At 35.3% G+C, this 17,942-nt stretch overlaps 1 protein-coding gene across 2 annotated transcripts in view; it reads left to right on the top strand.

Moving 5' to 3' along the window:
- LOC111051129 (junctophilin-1) overlaps positions 1 to 17,942 on the top strand; it is a 98,559-nt gene that overhangs the window by 53,057 nt on the left and 27,560 nt on the right. For both annotated transcript variants that reach the window (XM_022337558.2, XM_039424010.1), the window contains one exon: positions 12,296 to 12,594. In XM_022337558.2, coding sequence (XP_022193250.2) covers positions 12,296 to 12,594 — 299 coding nt within the window. The remainder of the gene's footprint in view (positions 1 to 12,295; positions 12,595 to 17,942) is intronic.

The raw sequence follows: 17,942 nt of genomic DNA, 5'->3' as shown, positions 1-17,942 counted from the left end.
AGCTGAATCGGAAAAGCTGATTCTCTAAACTTGCATCACTCACACGAATCTTGTAAATGAAACCATAGCTTGGCTTAACCATCGGTTTAGGCGACTTGTAAAACAACCAAGAAGTAGTTTTCCATCTGGGGTCGTTTGGTGAATATGAGTTAAAACGGAATCGAAACAGCAGTTTCCTCAAATCTAAAATTTATTACACTCTAGTAAAGGGGTCATTCGTACAGGTAAGTTTGAATCAGAAAATCTGGTGGGTTAAACTAGATTGCATTAGCCTATATTTTAGTGGATAGAACGAGAATTGAAATCAAAATGTAAAAATTTGCGGCTGGCCACTGACGATAGGACACGCACACGCATGATACACATTCCGTCACACATTGTTGTGTCATCACAGCGAAAGGCTTCCAGCTGAATGTTTTAAGGTGAGGTTTTTTGTCTCCGATTTTTTGTTGTTTATTTTTATATTTGAGGTTGAATTGTTTTTTATCATTTGAATTTATTATTTTCTAAAGGATTATCTATTGATATTGGTTGTTTATTCTATGTTAGAGCCTCTCGCTGATGACAAAACATGCATAATGGAACATTTGTGTGTGTGTGTGTGTGTGTGTGTGTGTGGTGTGTGTGTGTGTGTATGTGTGTGTGTGTACCTACCGTAAGTGGCCAACCTTAATCAAATTAGTTGACTCCTTGAAAACAAAATCTGTGGAAATGTTTCTCCATCGAGGGTTATTCGCAAAGTGTTGGTTCAGAACTGGATTGAAACAGCTAGCTGTTCAAACAGAGAATATGAACTGTGGTAAGGGTCGTTCGTACGTGAAAATTCTAACTGAATTGGAACAGCAGTGTAATATTTGTACTTGGAATGTTTTACATTCTTTTGAATAATGAAACGATAGCTTCATCAATTAATAGGTTTGGTTGATTTGCTGGAAACAACCATGAATAGGCTATCTTTCTTCAATGTTTGCTCACACATTTTGAGTTTCGAATACTGAATCGGGAAAACTTGTAGTTTTTCAACTTTGAATGTATGTATGATAAATAGTGTAAGGATCGTTAGAACTGAATCGAAAAGCCAATGGTTTAATCTCGAAATTGGTCACAAAATTTATTTCCAAAAATTATCACATCTCAACATTTGTATCAATTTAAGTGAAGTAATTATTATTCATTCATACTTTATTTGAAGCCAAGTTGACTTGTTGAAAACAAGAAGAAAGGAAGTGGTTTGATGTAGTCACGCAATACATGAATAACTCAGAAAGCAGCTTCTGTGCTTTGAACATTTCAAGCTTTGTAGAAATCATTTGACCATTCAAATGAATGTTCCTTCCTCTACCCACAGATTCATTATATTGTAGAATTATTAGAGTATTCTGTATTGTATGTTTTCTACCCTTTTAATTATTATTCTGTTCAGGAACAATAGCCTACATTTGAACTTATTGGAAAATTCAATTCTACACGCTCTCATCTTTTGAAAATTATTTGCCAAGTGAATATTTTACAACCCTATTTCGGATGTAAAGCATAAAGTTGCAGCTCAGCTTCACATAATCAAACACCAGGGGAGTTCCACATGAACGCGAACCTCAGTACATACCGATAGGAATGTCGGGTACTTAGTTGAAAACTAACGAAATTTTCCTCTTGATTCTTGATTTCCACTAGCTCCCTCATTGGCTGATCTATCTAATCAGAATGATACATCCCCTCCCCTCGTCAATTCTCTGCTTTATTATTCACGATAGAAGGCAAAGATCGCAAATGCAAAGTTTTCTTGTTTGTTCGCTTTGATTGTTTTGGAGCCGTCAACTGCAGTAAAAGCAATAACAGCTATGGGCGGGAAAGTTGCTTGAGAACAACCAAGTAATCAAGTTTTCCGAACGGCAGATAGCTAGCAAGTAGAATTCACATTCAACTATCAGCATTTATCACAAGAGACAACCATATGGTTTCCTTTCAACTGATGCTGCCACTTTGAATAACAAGTGAGATACAATTTAAAGTGTGAGCGTTCCACACAATTAACATCAATGCTTCCCATTCGAACAATGCTGCCAGTTTAATGTGAACTGATGTGGCTGCTCCCCTGCTGAGCCAGACGCCTCATATAAAGCAATATGGACGCCGGACGACGCCGACGCCGACGCCGACGCTACCGTCTTTTAGCTGCGACTGTATCTACAGCTGTATAGTATAGCGAGATTCCCTTTAGAATGTCAGCGACCCTTATGAATAATGCATCAATGCTTCCCATCCAACCAATGCTGACAATTAGAAGTGAATCTTACCATAGTCTGATACAGGAAAAGCTTACAGCATCCAGCTTCTTGAACTAGTGTTTCTAATTTACATATTTTGTGAATATCGATGTTGTTTTCTTCTTTTCTCTTTGTCCATTACCTGATAATTACCCAAACATTATTGTTGTTTTGTCTCTATGCATTTTACACATAGATGAAAACTCACCTCTATTCCTGCTCCTGCTCCTTCTTCTTTTTTCCCCAAAACACCAAAAGATTTTTTTGAGTAGAATATAGAATAATAAATAAATTAATAATATAGAAAAATTACCAATAACAAGCGAGTTCGGAACTAGACACGCATTGCCACACCTTTGGTTTTGCCTACTCTCTTCTGATTGTCAATCGTTTGAAACACATCCAACACTAAATTCCGCTAACAGTTGGCAGTACTTGCTGGATGACAAATTCACAAAAGTTGACTCCGAACCCTACCGAAGAAATCTGAATTTATTTCATTAGATACTCGACCTCCACCCATCAACTGAGTGAATTATTGGTATTCACCTATCTACACACATAGGCCTATGAATTTCAAATTCACTAAGACTAGAAAAAAGTATTTTCAAGTTTGTTTACGTTGGAGGACAATGCAATAATTTTGAGAAAGTAAAAACTGTTCCCAATTCCATTTTCATGTATGGATGAAAGCACTTATACTCGTGGCTTTTATGGTCAGAGAGAGAACATTTTGACACGCGTGTAACCTCACGTTCCCATAAATTTGTGAACGAAACGATTCGAGTCTTTGGGCACAACTCTAAACACGTTTTACTTTCCTTTTCAAAAAAATGTTCTTCTGAATTTTATAGAGTTATTACGTTAAACCATAGCACATTAAAATATGGAAGTATGTACTTGAATTGAGTTACGAGATACAGCTTCAAGTTTTCGTATCTGCAGATATCAGCAATACATTATGATGAGAGATATAATAACATTGAGACATCATAGTCTTTGAAAATTACCACGAACAATTTTTTGTCTTTCACTGCTTATTCACGAGACAACCCAACAAAACAAAAAATATTTTGACTACCATAATCATACAATTATGTAGTATGAGATATGAATAAGAGAGTGTGATCGCGTCAACTTGGTACTCAATTAAATATAAGTTTTAGTATGATGTAAACCGTGATGTAGAAGATATTCTAGCTGAAATGATTGCTCTTTTCTCAGGCAAACTGCGGTTAATTGTGTTGAGCTCAGGGCGCTTTCTAAACGAACTTTTCCCCACAAAGCGAGGCCTCGGAAAAGAGTTTTTGATTAATCGCAGATTGAACGAGTGCAGCGGACTTTCATTATTTTAAACGAGTCTTTTCAAAAAGTGGAGTCGTTAGCAGAAGGCAAACACTGTGCACTATGGTCCATTCCACCTTTTGCCACCTTTACTACAAAGCTACCTTTTAGTACATCATTATTCTACTCATTGCCTAAAATCAAATCTTCAATTTTCATTTTAGAAATTTTGATTAAAAACTAATAAAACGAGGCAAAAATAGTCCAGACTAATAAATGTGAAAAATTGCTGATAACTTATTGTATTGTACTAGCAGCTCTTAGCATTTTCAGCAAATATTTTTTATTACTTTTACTGGTACTATACTTTTTTAAATAACGCATGACTTGTAATATATTGACATACTATATCGATTCCATTTAAACTTGTTTTCCCAATTGACATATTATAGCCGTCATTGATCTTGCTTATCATTGATTTTCATCTCGTTCATGTTTTCGACGAGTCTGTATGGACTTACAAGTCATGTAAAAAAAAGCGAGAGAGTTATTATCAACTTGCAGATAACCCGTGCTTCGCATTTATTTTAAAAATTTACGTAATGAAATCTAGAAGAATTGAAAATAGGCCTATGAGGATCCTCGGTTGATTGAGAATTTATAAGCAGCATTTCAAGTAAATCAGTCCAGTAGTTCAGACGTGATGATGCGTCAAACATAATTTTCCTATCTTCTACACATGTATACGTGTTTAAGCCAGTTCTTTCCTAGTATCTTCTATACTATAATAAAGGAAATGAATGAGAATAAATTTTGAGAGGTTTGAGATATCGATGTGCGGCTGTCACCATACCTTTTCTCTGGAATACCTGTATCGGAATCATGTATCTTATGACCACCTTTCAATAAAAAAAGGTTGGGTTCAAAATGGCGAAAAAAATTTGGGTTCAACGGGAAACCTGTTTTTATCATTCGAAAAGGATCCCTAATCATACCTATCTTCTAATTTCCCTTTTAAGAGAAATGTTCTGCTGCTCCCTTACAACAACTAAAAGCATGACAAATAATTGAAAACTTGATGTAATCAAATATTGAAGAATTTAAAATAGTTTTATAACCATCCTCGGTTAGGCAAGAATCTATATGCAAAATTTCAAGTTAATCAGTCCAGTAGTTCAGACGTGATGATGCGTCAAACATAATTTTCCTATACTTTACACCTGTATACGTGTATAATCCAGTTCTTTCCTTTATTATAGTATATGAAGATAATAGATGGATGGATGATCATTGTTATTTTACTAAAAGATAGAATAAGTTGAATAGTTTCCCTTTCAGGGGGAGTTTTGACAACCCAAAAACTCATTTTTCATTTGAAGATATAACGAAAAGGTGCATATGACCTTAAATTTTGCTCAGCTTACCAAAATACCCCTCATTCCAATATTACAATTTTCGACTGACTGTACAGTGAGTCAGTCATTCTATCAGGGCTCGAATAATTTTGAAATTTTAATTGAATGATAATGGAAGAGAATAATTCCTTTATGTAAATATCAACACCTTTATTCAAAGACATATTAACTGCATGCGTTTTCATATTGCCTACACAGCATTGATGAAACTGTAGACTTTTATTCAGCACTTTGTCTCAAAAAGCTGTTCTAGCTGAAAAATAATTAATAATGCATGCCACGTGTAGGCCTAAACATTGCATCAGAAAAACGAAGTTTCAAAACTATGAGCCAGTTGCACGTACGTCTGTTAAATATGGACAATAACGCCTATTAACAAATCAGCGTTAGTTTTACGGATTCATTTCTGTTCCACAAAGATCCGTTAGCTTTTAATTCTGGAAACTTAATCGGATCCGATTAAGTTTTCCGGTTAACTAACCAAGATCTTAACGGTTTCACAATCCGGTAACACTGTAATTTATCTGACAGTGATGTTATTAAAATTATTATTCTGAACCTTAGACCAGTTATAGAACTATAGTTATAGTTCTATAACTGGTCTAAGTTCTGAACAAATGGCAAAAAAGTTAGGTTATGTTATTGGAGCGGTGACTGTTCATTTATGCATCTTAAAAATGTTCTGTCAGTCGCCAGTGTCGTGCTATCTGCAGACGAACCAGATCTAAAACTAACCTCAAAAATCAGAATCAAATTTTGAATGTTAATATCAGCTAAATACTCTTCTCTATTTTATTAACGGATGAAATTCATTCATATATTTAGCTCATACTTTGAATTCTGTCGTTTTTTTACCAAAAACTAATTTTGGAAGACAGCTATCAGTAGGTAACTAATCGGCTAGTTGGATTAATTCCCCGTGAATGGCCTGTTAAAACTTTTTTACATCGATCAGTTTAATCGGCGTTAGCGCTTGAAATTTCTTTTCTGTGCAACCAAAATGCATCGGTTAGCGCTAATCTCAATTAAAGTATGGCATTTTTTTCGCGATTAAACGTTAACCGACGTACGAACAACTGGGGGAAAGTCTCTCCTAAACAGATGTTTTTCGAGATAATTTCTTTGATGCAGCTGTTTCACATTCACCATATTATTATACAGAGTTTGTGAAAATGAAAATATCTATTATTTATCAAAACAATACTATCATTATTATTTAAAATATTTATCAATTATCAAAACAATATTATTGAGGTTAAGTGGTATCAGGTAGAAAGCAATAATAGAAACTGTTGTTCCTTTTTTAATTTCGATCATATGATTTGGTGATTTTTTTATGAAATCGTATGTACCTTTAATAAAATTTGAACATTAATTCTAAAAAATTTAGATGGAAAATTAAAATTTGGGCTTCCGGGTGCACAAGATTGATATTTTTAGAATCTATGTGCAAAATTTGGATATCTAAATCATTCCCGTTTTTCCGGTATGCAATCCACAAGTTGACATGTTTTGATGCGAACAAACGAACATACGAACAAACACAACCCTACTCTCTCTTATGATATTGCAGTTATACTCATGCATAAACTTTGCATTACTATGAAGAGTCTCAAGCATTGGAAAAAACCCTTATTCATAAATCATACTATGTTATAGGACACAGTATAGCTATTATAGCAGGGTAGATCTCTACATTTTACAAGGCGCCAACTGAAAGTTTCACCAGATTAGCATATAAGGAAAGAGTAATTAGTGATATCATTAACCTGCCATACTGCAGTCTGGTGTCAGGTACTGAATATGGATGTGTCCAATTAGTACCTGCACCAATATGTTAATCCTGGTGAAGAATTTCACTAACAGTTTCATTACATTACTCTCCTGAATAATGTTACACATTTTAATGTGAAATGTCTCCTGGTTTTTTCAGCTCTTCAGCCAAATAGAAAGTGAGTTGGCTATATGAAACTATTCACATGAAGAAAAAATGTATTTGATATTACTTTAGAATCCAAAAATATTGTTCTGTAGAAATTGTGATTAGAAATCCTTTTGATTCTCAATTTCCAGATTTTTGTTCTAATCTCCAATTATGAGAAGACAAGAAACAGAAAACTCAATATAAATCCAACGTTTTTGAAAAACGTTATTTCTTCTGTACACTTTTGCAAAAAACTATTTGATGGATGCAACGTGCAATAATCTTTAAGAACATTACTCTAGATTAAAAGTTTCGAAACATGTAACTGATGAAAACTGAATCAATCACTGTTATGCCCAAATAGATTAGAATTATTGTTCATTTTCCTAATATTCTTATGAATTCCAAAACTCATCCAAAAACGTTTGAAATGTAGCACAATATGAATTGGTTATATAAATATTGGCTTTTGTGTGGGAGGATGATGCAAATACAACATGTTATATCGTAATGCATGTTGCTTATTATGATACAGCCGTTTGATTGACACAAGAAAGAAAAGTATAGGATGAATGACCTATATCACGAATACACACGCCAACATGACAGCAGGCAAAACGCACGTGGTAAACGACGACTGCTTATTTTGTTTTCCCTCACTCTTCTTCGCTCTCATTTTTAGCTTCTCCATTCCTTCTCTAACCTACTCCAGCCCCTCCAACTCCTCGCTAGCCTACTCGTTCCGGCATTGTCTCTGTCTAACATGTCGTAGCTCGCGAACCCAAATTTCCCTTCCTGATCACGTTCTAAGTTTTATGACATTGGCGCAGTTTAGCGATGTAACTATTATTTCTCATATCTCATTAGTTTTCTCTTCCTCAAATCATTCCATCAAAGACTTTTAATGAATTTGTTGATATTCATTTATTTCCAAGAACAAATAGAGAGGTTGATTGATTGATTGATTGAGTACTTTATGTAGATTACAATATATACTGGCTTATACACGTATATACAATAGCTTACAATATAGCAAAATCATAGATGAATTTACAAAATATAAATAAAGAAAATAATTATTGAGCTGTATATGATATGAAAAAAGCAATTTGTAATAACTATAGATAAAATAGATAATATTGTTATGCATCTACATAAATTGGCGGAGCTTTGGACATATTAATGTCCATTCTTCGGAAAGAATATTCGAAGTATCCTTCCCACTAACTCTTTACCAAAGAGGTTGAGAGAAAGTGAGCAGTATTACCCCAAAACTTCCTATCTCCCAAATTTTAATACTTGTCCATATTTGATAAAGAATTTCAAATTCAAGATCCTGACAGATGAGATTGTATTGACTTTACTTAATGTTAATAGTGTCGTTTTCGATGAGAATAACATGAAATAGACTGAATAACAGCTTCAATTGGGCCTACTCAAAATCGGATTGTAAGGATAAATTAAAGAATCAATCCACTGAAGGCAGTCATGAAAAAATACATGATCCAATTGAGTTTTTGAAATACTATCAAGTCATAGACTTTTTCCAATTAAAAAATTCTAGAATAATCGGCTCATCGTACCATGTGTTCACCCTCAAATGAAAATTGTGCCTACCACTGAAGATTAGAATCAAATAATAGAACTGATATCAAACGAGGTAGTAGTAAACTGAATTCTAGCAGTTTACTGGAGATTAAAAAAATATCGTGCAGCAACCGAAACTTATTTAATTTTTATAATGTGCTTGGTAGTGTCAATTTCAATATTAATAATTTTAACTTTGTTGTAGTTCATACACTGTGTTACATTTGTAATTTTTGAGAAACACTTACCTACTTATCGTGATGCAATGAGGAATACCTCTTTCACTCATGAGGAGGAGCTTCATCAGCCTCAGAAAAGTAAGTGTTTTTCAAATATTTACAAATGTAACACAGTGTGTGAACTACAGCAAATTCATTATATGAATTACTTTGTTGTCTATCAAAACCGCTATATTTTATTTTTATACTTGAGATTCATCAACATGATTCCCTGGAGATTCATCATAACATACAATCGAATAATAATCATATGCTGATTCTTAGCCTTTTACATTAATGTCCAAAAAATAGGGAAAAGGCTCCACATTATCTAAGATTATCTCATAGGTCATAGCTCACATATCACATACACATATCTCATGTTATAAGTGTAATTCATGTTGGTCATACATATCGTCTAGCTAATTGTTGTAAGGAGTTTTTTCTTCTGGTAACATGGAACTTTCAATCTTTCCATTAACCTGCTTTAGAACATAGAACATTGAATACATCAACTCTCTAATGATTCATATTTGTCAAATTATTAAGACAAAATCGTCTACAAAGTGGATTACAACTTTTCAAAGTTATCATCGAGTTCATATATAAACTGAAAGATGTGGAGTTGAACAGAAATTTTTCTGAGTTTTTGGATGATGGGAGGAGAAGAGTATATCAGTATCGATGACGATAATTGGAACGCAATGATCAGACATATCGACAGACATCTACTATCTGTCATGACGAGCGTCGATCTTGCTAGCAACGAAAGCTCGACTGAGAATGTTATCGGTTCAGACAGTACATGTTCTGTATAGCGTTACACGTGGCCAGGAATAGCCTTGTCGGAGTATTTCGGGCAGGGCCCAGAGCCCAGACATCCTCATCGCATCGCAGCTACTGGGACTGCGCTTCTGCCTCTGCTGCCCGACAGAGAAGAAAAGGTAGCGAGTATGTGTGTGAGAGAGAGTGGGTGATAACTATTGACTCTCCTCCCACCCACCCAACTCTCTCACTCAAACTTAGTTGCTTCCTCACTACTCAAAATCCGTGCGAATTTCACCTACGCATCCAAATGAATGAGCATGAATCGAGAACATCCTCTGAACCACGAATCACTTTGGTTGAATTGGTCTGGGGATGTGGCATCCCCAGATGCCACAATGGCATCTGGGAAATTGATTTGGGAAAATAATGATTTCATTCATCACGATCTATGAAACATTGGTGCAATATTTCATCAGACCCATGTTTGAATAGACGAACAGAAATTATTTGAACGCGCTTACATTGTCTGCAACGCTCATCAAGCTCATCTTAAACATCATCCCTTATGAGAACTAACAGATTCAAAAGCGCTCTAGACGGCTCAAAATCAGTTTCACTGACAGTTATGAGTTCCAAAATCATTTGCTGGGTGTTCAAAATCAATAATCAAAGCACAGATCACAACATCAACCAGGCACAAGGAAAGGACAGTGAAGTAATCGCTGTTGATTAATATTTTGTCTGTATATATACCACCAAAATATTAATGGTCACATTTTACATACTATTACCCGGTTTTCACATTTTATTGGGAAACTATCAATAATTTCAATATTGGACTGATTGGAGAGAATCAACCCATTTTTTTCTGTTCAAATATAGGAAATAGAAATAAAATAGTTTAACTGGATCAATTAAATACTTGGAGGAGTGAAACGTAAACAATAACAGCTATCATCCTATAATCCGACCTTTAAAAATTATCTTCCTTTTCAATCCTCTATATGTTTCCAACCATAATCCTAATTCCCCATGACAAAAAACGCTGTTACTCATTCAGTTCTTCTCCAGTTAATAACTCCGGAATCAAATTCGCAATATTTATTCCCCGTTTCAAGAAGGCCTTTCTTTCCACCATGATTACATTATTGTCCATAAAAATTATAAATTATATTATGAAGATTCAGGTTTATGCTATGCTCACCTCTTCTTATTGTAATGTGTTTGAATGTGTTAAAGAGTGAACAATATTTACATCCCGCTCAAATCCAAAATATCAGTCATTCATCTCCAATTTCATTTAAAAACGAGCCACATTTATCATGTGGAGTTCCGATCCCACTCCGACCCGATCGCGTATGTCAACGGCCTAGAAGGGTGCATGCCACACGGTTATGTCCGTCATGTGATCTGTCCCACCACCAACCCTCCACCCCATAGAAATATTGGATATGATCGGAATGCAGAATGATTACATCCTTATGAGTGATTTTTGGAGTTCAATAATAACACTCATGATTAGATATTAGGTGAAACCCCAACAGCTCAATCCATAATTGATTCTAGAGTGAGCAAATGAATGTTAACGTTTTTTTACTCTCACCAATAAAAGCCATACGAATATGATATTAGGGTATTATTATTAAAATGAAAATTCAATAAGCATATAATACCGTATATAGGTTGTAATGTGATGCAATGTGATATTATTGTACATGACTTTTTTATCGAAATGAACATCATCATAATTAATTGTTCAGATTTATTTGATTGCATTTGACCATTTTTAACTTAAGGAAAAAGTACTTCAGTCCTCATTTAGAACTCCTGAACTTTCAAAGATGAAAACTACGAAATTATTTAGCAAAGTTAACCTCAAATTTTACATCTCTGCCTCTGCTCCAAGATAGTATCTGTCGACTACATCTCAATATCGATGATTTTGTTATTGTATCCACGTATAAATAAATAAATAAATAAATAAATAAATAAATAAATAAATAAATAAATAAATAAATAAATAAAAAATAAATAAATAAATAAATAAATAATAAATAAATAAATAATAAATAAATAAATAAATAAATAAATAAATAAATAAATAAATAAATGAATAAATAAATAAATAAACATGTAGGCCTATTTTGTTTATATTTAAATGCAAGAAAATAACTCACATATTTTGTGAAAAGAATATGAAAGTATAAGGTTTGACAAACACAGAAAAGTTAGTTCAGATTGAAGCTGATTATACTTGCATGTTGTTTCCACTTCGTGTGCCCTTAATTTGTCTTCAAATTCTTGTAAAGTATTGGTGAATAGCATTATTACGCGGTTATAGATAACTAATAAACTTATACATGCAGAAACATAAGTAATAGACTATTGATTGTTGATTTTAATATTGAAATTGAACAAATGGATACATCGATATAATCAATATACATCTCGATAGATTAGTATTCGTTGAACGATGACGTTAAATCCAGATGTAGCATAAACTATCCTGATATGAAAAGTGCTCACCCGCCTCTACACCCTCACTCACCCCACAGTCCCTTTCATTGCCGTCACAAATGAATGGTAAAGATTTTTCAAAAATTATACAAACAATACATAGACATTTCACAGTCTCATACAAATGTTTTCACATGACAATGACAATTTTATAAAAAAATGTATAGACTATGTGTGATAATGTGATATTATTGTATTTCATTCTTTTATCAAAAATAAATTAATATTGAAACATTATACATTGTGTGATTTTCTTAGCTTCAACTATCGTTTGAAATCAATCATTCAAATTTTATTTTAATTTAATGATTGCAGGTACATACCAGGGCCAATGGCTGCGGGGCATGAGACATGGCTACGGCGTGCGAAACAGCGCGCCGTTTGGCCTGGCGTCGCACTACCGACCGAACAAGAGTCTGCGGGCGTCGCTGACGTCACTACGCAGCGAGGGAGGCGCAGGTCTGCCCGCTGGAGCCGAGGCGGCCGCCGAACGTGACCGCCGAGTCGACGATTCGCGCGGCGGATTCGTGCTGAAGGCGCGAAGTGACGAACCACCCGCGCGTCGTCGCTCGCTCGTCGAAAAGTCCACCAACATCAAGAAGTCCATTCTGTCAGTAAGTAGACGTTACCGTTCTCCTGATTCATCTGGATTCTATGATTCAGGGATATACAAGGCTTGATTGCATAATAAATGAAATCATCCTATGAGAGTGCAATGTGCAATCACTCGCCGATGTTATAAAACAAAGACTATAGTAAAAGACAAAAATCACCTGCGGATTATACCTCGAATAACAGTCTAATAAAACCAGTTACAGACAGATAGAATTTTGGATATTCGATTTTTTCCGCCTTATGAATTCTACGATTTTAAATGGGACTTTACAAACATCATTTGATGAATGTTATGCAACCATTCTTCAGTCTGAATTTTACCATGGGAAAACTATTCATACTAAATTTCAATGTTGTCAATGAAAATTGTCAAATTGCCAATACTGTGAGTTTTGAATGAGGAAAATCACTATACAAACATTACGTTTAGTATAGTGACAACTATAAATTACAACTGTACCGTATTTTGATTCAGAGATGGGTTGATACTATCATAACTAACTAATATTTTACTCATTTTCCAGGGACTGAAGATAAGGAAACAACGAAGTACGGGCGACCTTGAGAAACGGGGGACGTCAGGAGGCTCGATTCGAAGTACAGGCTCGAGCACCTCCTGGGTTTCCACAGAGTCTTCGCATTCCGGTATCACGTCTGCTTCTATGCACACAGACTCAAATGCTAGTTTTGTGGTCGATTTTATATGTTCTATTTGTGAGCCGATATTTTAGGCCAATATATTTGTTATTTGTAAATTTATGTTTTCATCAATCGATAAATTTAAAAGCTTAAAGTAAATTATCCCTTAATTAATTCGTGAAGGAGATATTTAAATTAGAATTCCACACGTGCTGAAACCGAAGCCTGGATTGCTGCCGATCAAACGATTTTTGATCTAAAAAAGAAAACCACGACCACCAAGGAATTTCACATGAGTTATAAGTTATAAGGGGCCCCAATCTACGCTTCGAAAATATTTCAGTGCAGAAAGATATAAAATTTTCTTCGTTAAATTATTGGCCATGCCGACAAGCGCTTTAGCATTTAAGAGCCTAGAATTTATTCCTATTGAATTTATAACAACTTGTGGTTGATTAGCTATCCTCCGCTGCCAGAACCACGACCCCGAGCATTTTTTAAAAATATTTTATAAATTCATTTTTTCATTATTTTTTCAAAACTGTTCAATTTTATCAATTGTAAAATTCTGTTGAATCACGCATGGTATCATGCAAGCACAAGAAAATTTTTAACTATTCTGTTAATGCTAAATTATTATCAACCTGTAAATCAAATTCTGAACCTGCACTGTATGATTACATATTTTATTATAATATATTTCAGTTTGTTAATTCGCTTTCTGAGTTCGATTATTTCTTAAGCCTGTCAATTATTGTGTCTGATACGTTCTATATCATCAAGAACCGATCGAATACGATCATTGGAATAATTGAATTAAGCTGGATATTGGAACAGGTCTAAGTGGATGTAGCGAGTGGGGTCAGATCGAGATATTTATTCTTTGTCCTTACCTGCTCATATATCAGCTTTTATCTGTTACCTACCTCGACTTAGGAGCGAACACATCAATTGTACAGCAGATGCGGCCATAGATCATATAAATTCCTACAATAGAGCTTAAAGCCCAACAAGACTCTGTTCTCGAAGTATATTCTGAACGATATTTGGTCCAAATACCGTATTTTAATCCTTCAGAACTTATTAGAGACGCAGTCCCGTAAATTATCTACATCGGGATTTTTGCTCGACCTGTATGATTTTATATGCTCATTCTTCACAGGTAATAATTTTAAGGTATCCGTCTTCAGTGTTTAGCGATCGCTACATTGCTTATAAAAATTTCATCACTATACAATTTGTCATTAGAAGAATCAAGGGTGAGCGAGCGTTTAGGCCTCCCGCGATTCCGACAATTGTATTGAATCTTGTAGTGAATCAATCAGTCTGGTGTACACTCAGCGTCCACACACGCAATTACAAAATTTATAGCCGCTACACCATTGACTCAGTACAAGATTCACCATACATACGTGAGGCATTTAAATACAGCATTACATCACCCTACGTGTATTGTCCTATCCTTGGAGGTGAGAGTGACTCCCCCAGGAAGAGCTTCACATGATTTGGCGCCCAACGTGGGGCATTGAAGAGGTGGATAATCGACTACGAAGATTATTTAGTTGCTCAGTATACTATAGCGCTGACAACGGGAAAATTTTTTGAAAAAATTCATGGTTGTGAATTTCTTCGAATTTAGTATTAACTGTTCACTGTTATATAAAATAACAAGTCGTACCATACCCAATTTTTGAACAGAAAAGAAATTTATCGATTGATGAATTTTTAGAGAAAGAATCGAACTCAGAATTTTATTATTGTGTTATTCGAAAATTGGTCATACTATAAGTCATAGGTTTAAGAAATACCATAAGAAAGGTGATATTATTTGAAGAATATTAGGTCTATATCGAAACAATTTATAAAAATTTTACAGAAAAGAGGATTGAAGTTATTTACATTTTTAAAAGTTTTTAAAGCATAAAGAGGGAAGTAAAATTAAATCACGGATATATTGTGGAATTCAAGCAGAGCATCACTGCTTTTATATAAAATTTTGCGAAGAATACTAGCCCTATATATAGAATTGCGGCAAGAAATTATAAAAGTAAAATATTTATAATAATAGTAATAATAAATTATAAGAGGCGTACCTGTATTACCGCATAAGTGTCCATTGTGTATCCTGTATGTTCTTGTCATTTTTATGTTAACGATATTGCTAACTTGACTCATTTTATCACTGAACACATTGCTAAACCACTTTTTCTGTATTTCACTCACTACGAAGCTATAACAATTTCTATTGGATTTCTTACCAATTATTTTGTATATCACATCAACACTTTCACGTTTTTTATTCACTACACCTTTTCGTCGCGTTATTTTTCCGCAAACCATGGCAGGAAACGACCAGGTCAATCCAAGTCTGTCGGACACCGAAGACATCTCACCCGATTGTTCGCCGCCATCCGCATCTGCCACCGCATCTGCCGATTTCCATCCCAATGTACTGGATGATTTATCTTCGACACAGGTGGAGGAGAGCTGCATCCTAGTGGAAGATCCGTCGGCAGCCCAAGAGCCGGAGGACGAAACATCGGGAGAGCATACGGACGACGATGCCCCAGAAACAGGAACTCCCATTTCTCGCACCGTTGCTCGGATGAAAAACCAGCAGATGACCGTTAGATATACGCCCGCTCCCGCACTGGATACGGACGCCCTCCTGAAAGCAATAGCCAAGATGAATGAACAAACAAAGGAAGAATTAAAAGAAGACAATAAACAAGCAAGGGAAGAATTAAAGAAGGAAATTCAAGAAATAAAGAAAGACAGTAAACAAACAAAGGAAGACAACAAACAAATAAAAGAAGCATCAAAGAAAACAAGTGAAGCAATAAATGATTTGAAGAAAGAAAATAAACAAGCACAGGAAGAATTAAAGAAGGAAGTTCAAGAAGCAAAGAAGACAAATGAACAGGGTTTGGAGAAGTTGAGTCAGCGGATGGATGGAGCATTCCGTGACACAGATAAAACCATCAAAAAATTAACTGAGTGTCTGGATAAATCAATTTTGGAAACCAATAATCGATTAGATAGGATATCCCAAGATATGCATACAAAAACCATTAACATCAAAGTCAGCCTAAAGGAACATGTACATGTGGAGAAGGATACAATAAAGGTGGTTAAATTCAAACAAGCAAATGAAGAGCTAACGAAAATATATGAAAAGAGTTTTGAAAAACCGGAACAAAGGTTGAAGGAAGCAGTAGAGGAAAGCAGGATGGTAATACGGCAAATTGAGGAGAAGTGTCATGCAAAGGAAATCAAATCTGGACCAGTGATCGAGCCCATGCATGCGGAAGTAGACATACTCAAGGAGGAAGTCAAACAAGCAAGCAAACGTGACACATGTATGGGAGACCAACCTACCGAGAATGTCAAGACTGAAGTCGCGCCGCACACCGCAGAACGCCGAGCGGGACCAGCCGACATCGCCCGCCAGGCCGAGGACGACATCCATCAGGTAGAGGGGACAGCCCATACCACCGCGCGCCGACTACCAGGAGTCCAAGGACGTTGCCCGCCGAGTAAAAGAGCAGCCCGGACCGCTGAACGCCCACATCACTGTCCATCCACCGAGGACAGCACCTGCAACACATCAAATCAGTATCCATCAAAAACAATCAGAAAACAACATTAGAACAATTAAAATCCGCATAAAGTCAAGACCACACACAAGCAGCAAAACAATTCAAGAAAGAAGAAGAATATCTAGAAGAACCTACAACCACCGCCGTCATGTTAGGCTAAAATCTTACACCAAGCTTTCTACTAGCATGCAAGAAAAAATAAAAACAGTCTCAGGAAGAATCTATTCACACCGCAGTCATGTCCGGTTAAAATCAAGCAGACTGTACACCAGCATGCAGGAAAGAAAAATATTGTTCGGAAAAACATACAGACACCACCGGCATGTCAGGTTTAAGAAGAACAAACTACATGTCACCGGTCAACAAAGAAGGACAACATTGGCTGAAGAGATCTACCTACTTCGCAGGCACATTCGTTTTAAACCAAGTTTGATAAAACGGATAGTTGCAAATTGGAATGGGAACTTGAAATAAATCAGGAATCAAATTCAGATGGGGGCTTGAGGAGAAAATAATTTCGAATTAACTGAAAATTACATTTGAGGAATACATCAACTATCAAACTTCTTCATAATCACAGCCTACCCACCGAATCATATCTTTGCAGACTAGCATCTTTCTACTGCAGCCTAATCAACATAAGCTAAACATCGCCGCATCTCAGCTAATGAGGAAAATATTATAAATCCACATCAAATGAAGAAATTGAAATCAACTTTAAGTCAAGAAAATAAAACTGAAAACAACTTTAAGAATTTACCAACCTGATCAAGCCATCCACCTCGTGTCAGAGTCATCACCGAAACAATCGCCTGGTATCATCTACACAACTGAAAAACAGAAACAAGAATTATATTATCCACAGAAAATAATTATAAATTAGAAATAACATGAATTAGTAGTGAATAGGAGGAAAGAAAATAAAACAAAGTTTATTTGAAAAAATGCGTAAATCTAACCTTGAAATACAGAATCGATAGAAAAATCTATTCAGAACCAAAGCCTGTTCGATAATTTTCTTCGTCACACCAACCAATGTGTGCGAAATCATAGAGTCAATGTATAGGAATCAAAGCAATATCGTTGTTAATTAATGTAACCTATTACTT

This window comes from Nilaparvata lugens, chromosome 3 (genome assembly GCF_014356525.2).
Source record: "Nilaparvata lugens isolate BPH chromosome 3, ASM1435652v1, whole genome shotgun sequence".
Classification (NCBI taxonomy): Eukaryota; Metazoa; Arthropoda; class Insecta; order Hemiptera; family Delphacidae; genus Nilaparvata; species Nilaparvata lugens.
Note: the sequence above shows the minus strand (reverse complement) of the source record. Positions and strands in the feature narration are given on the sequence as shown.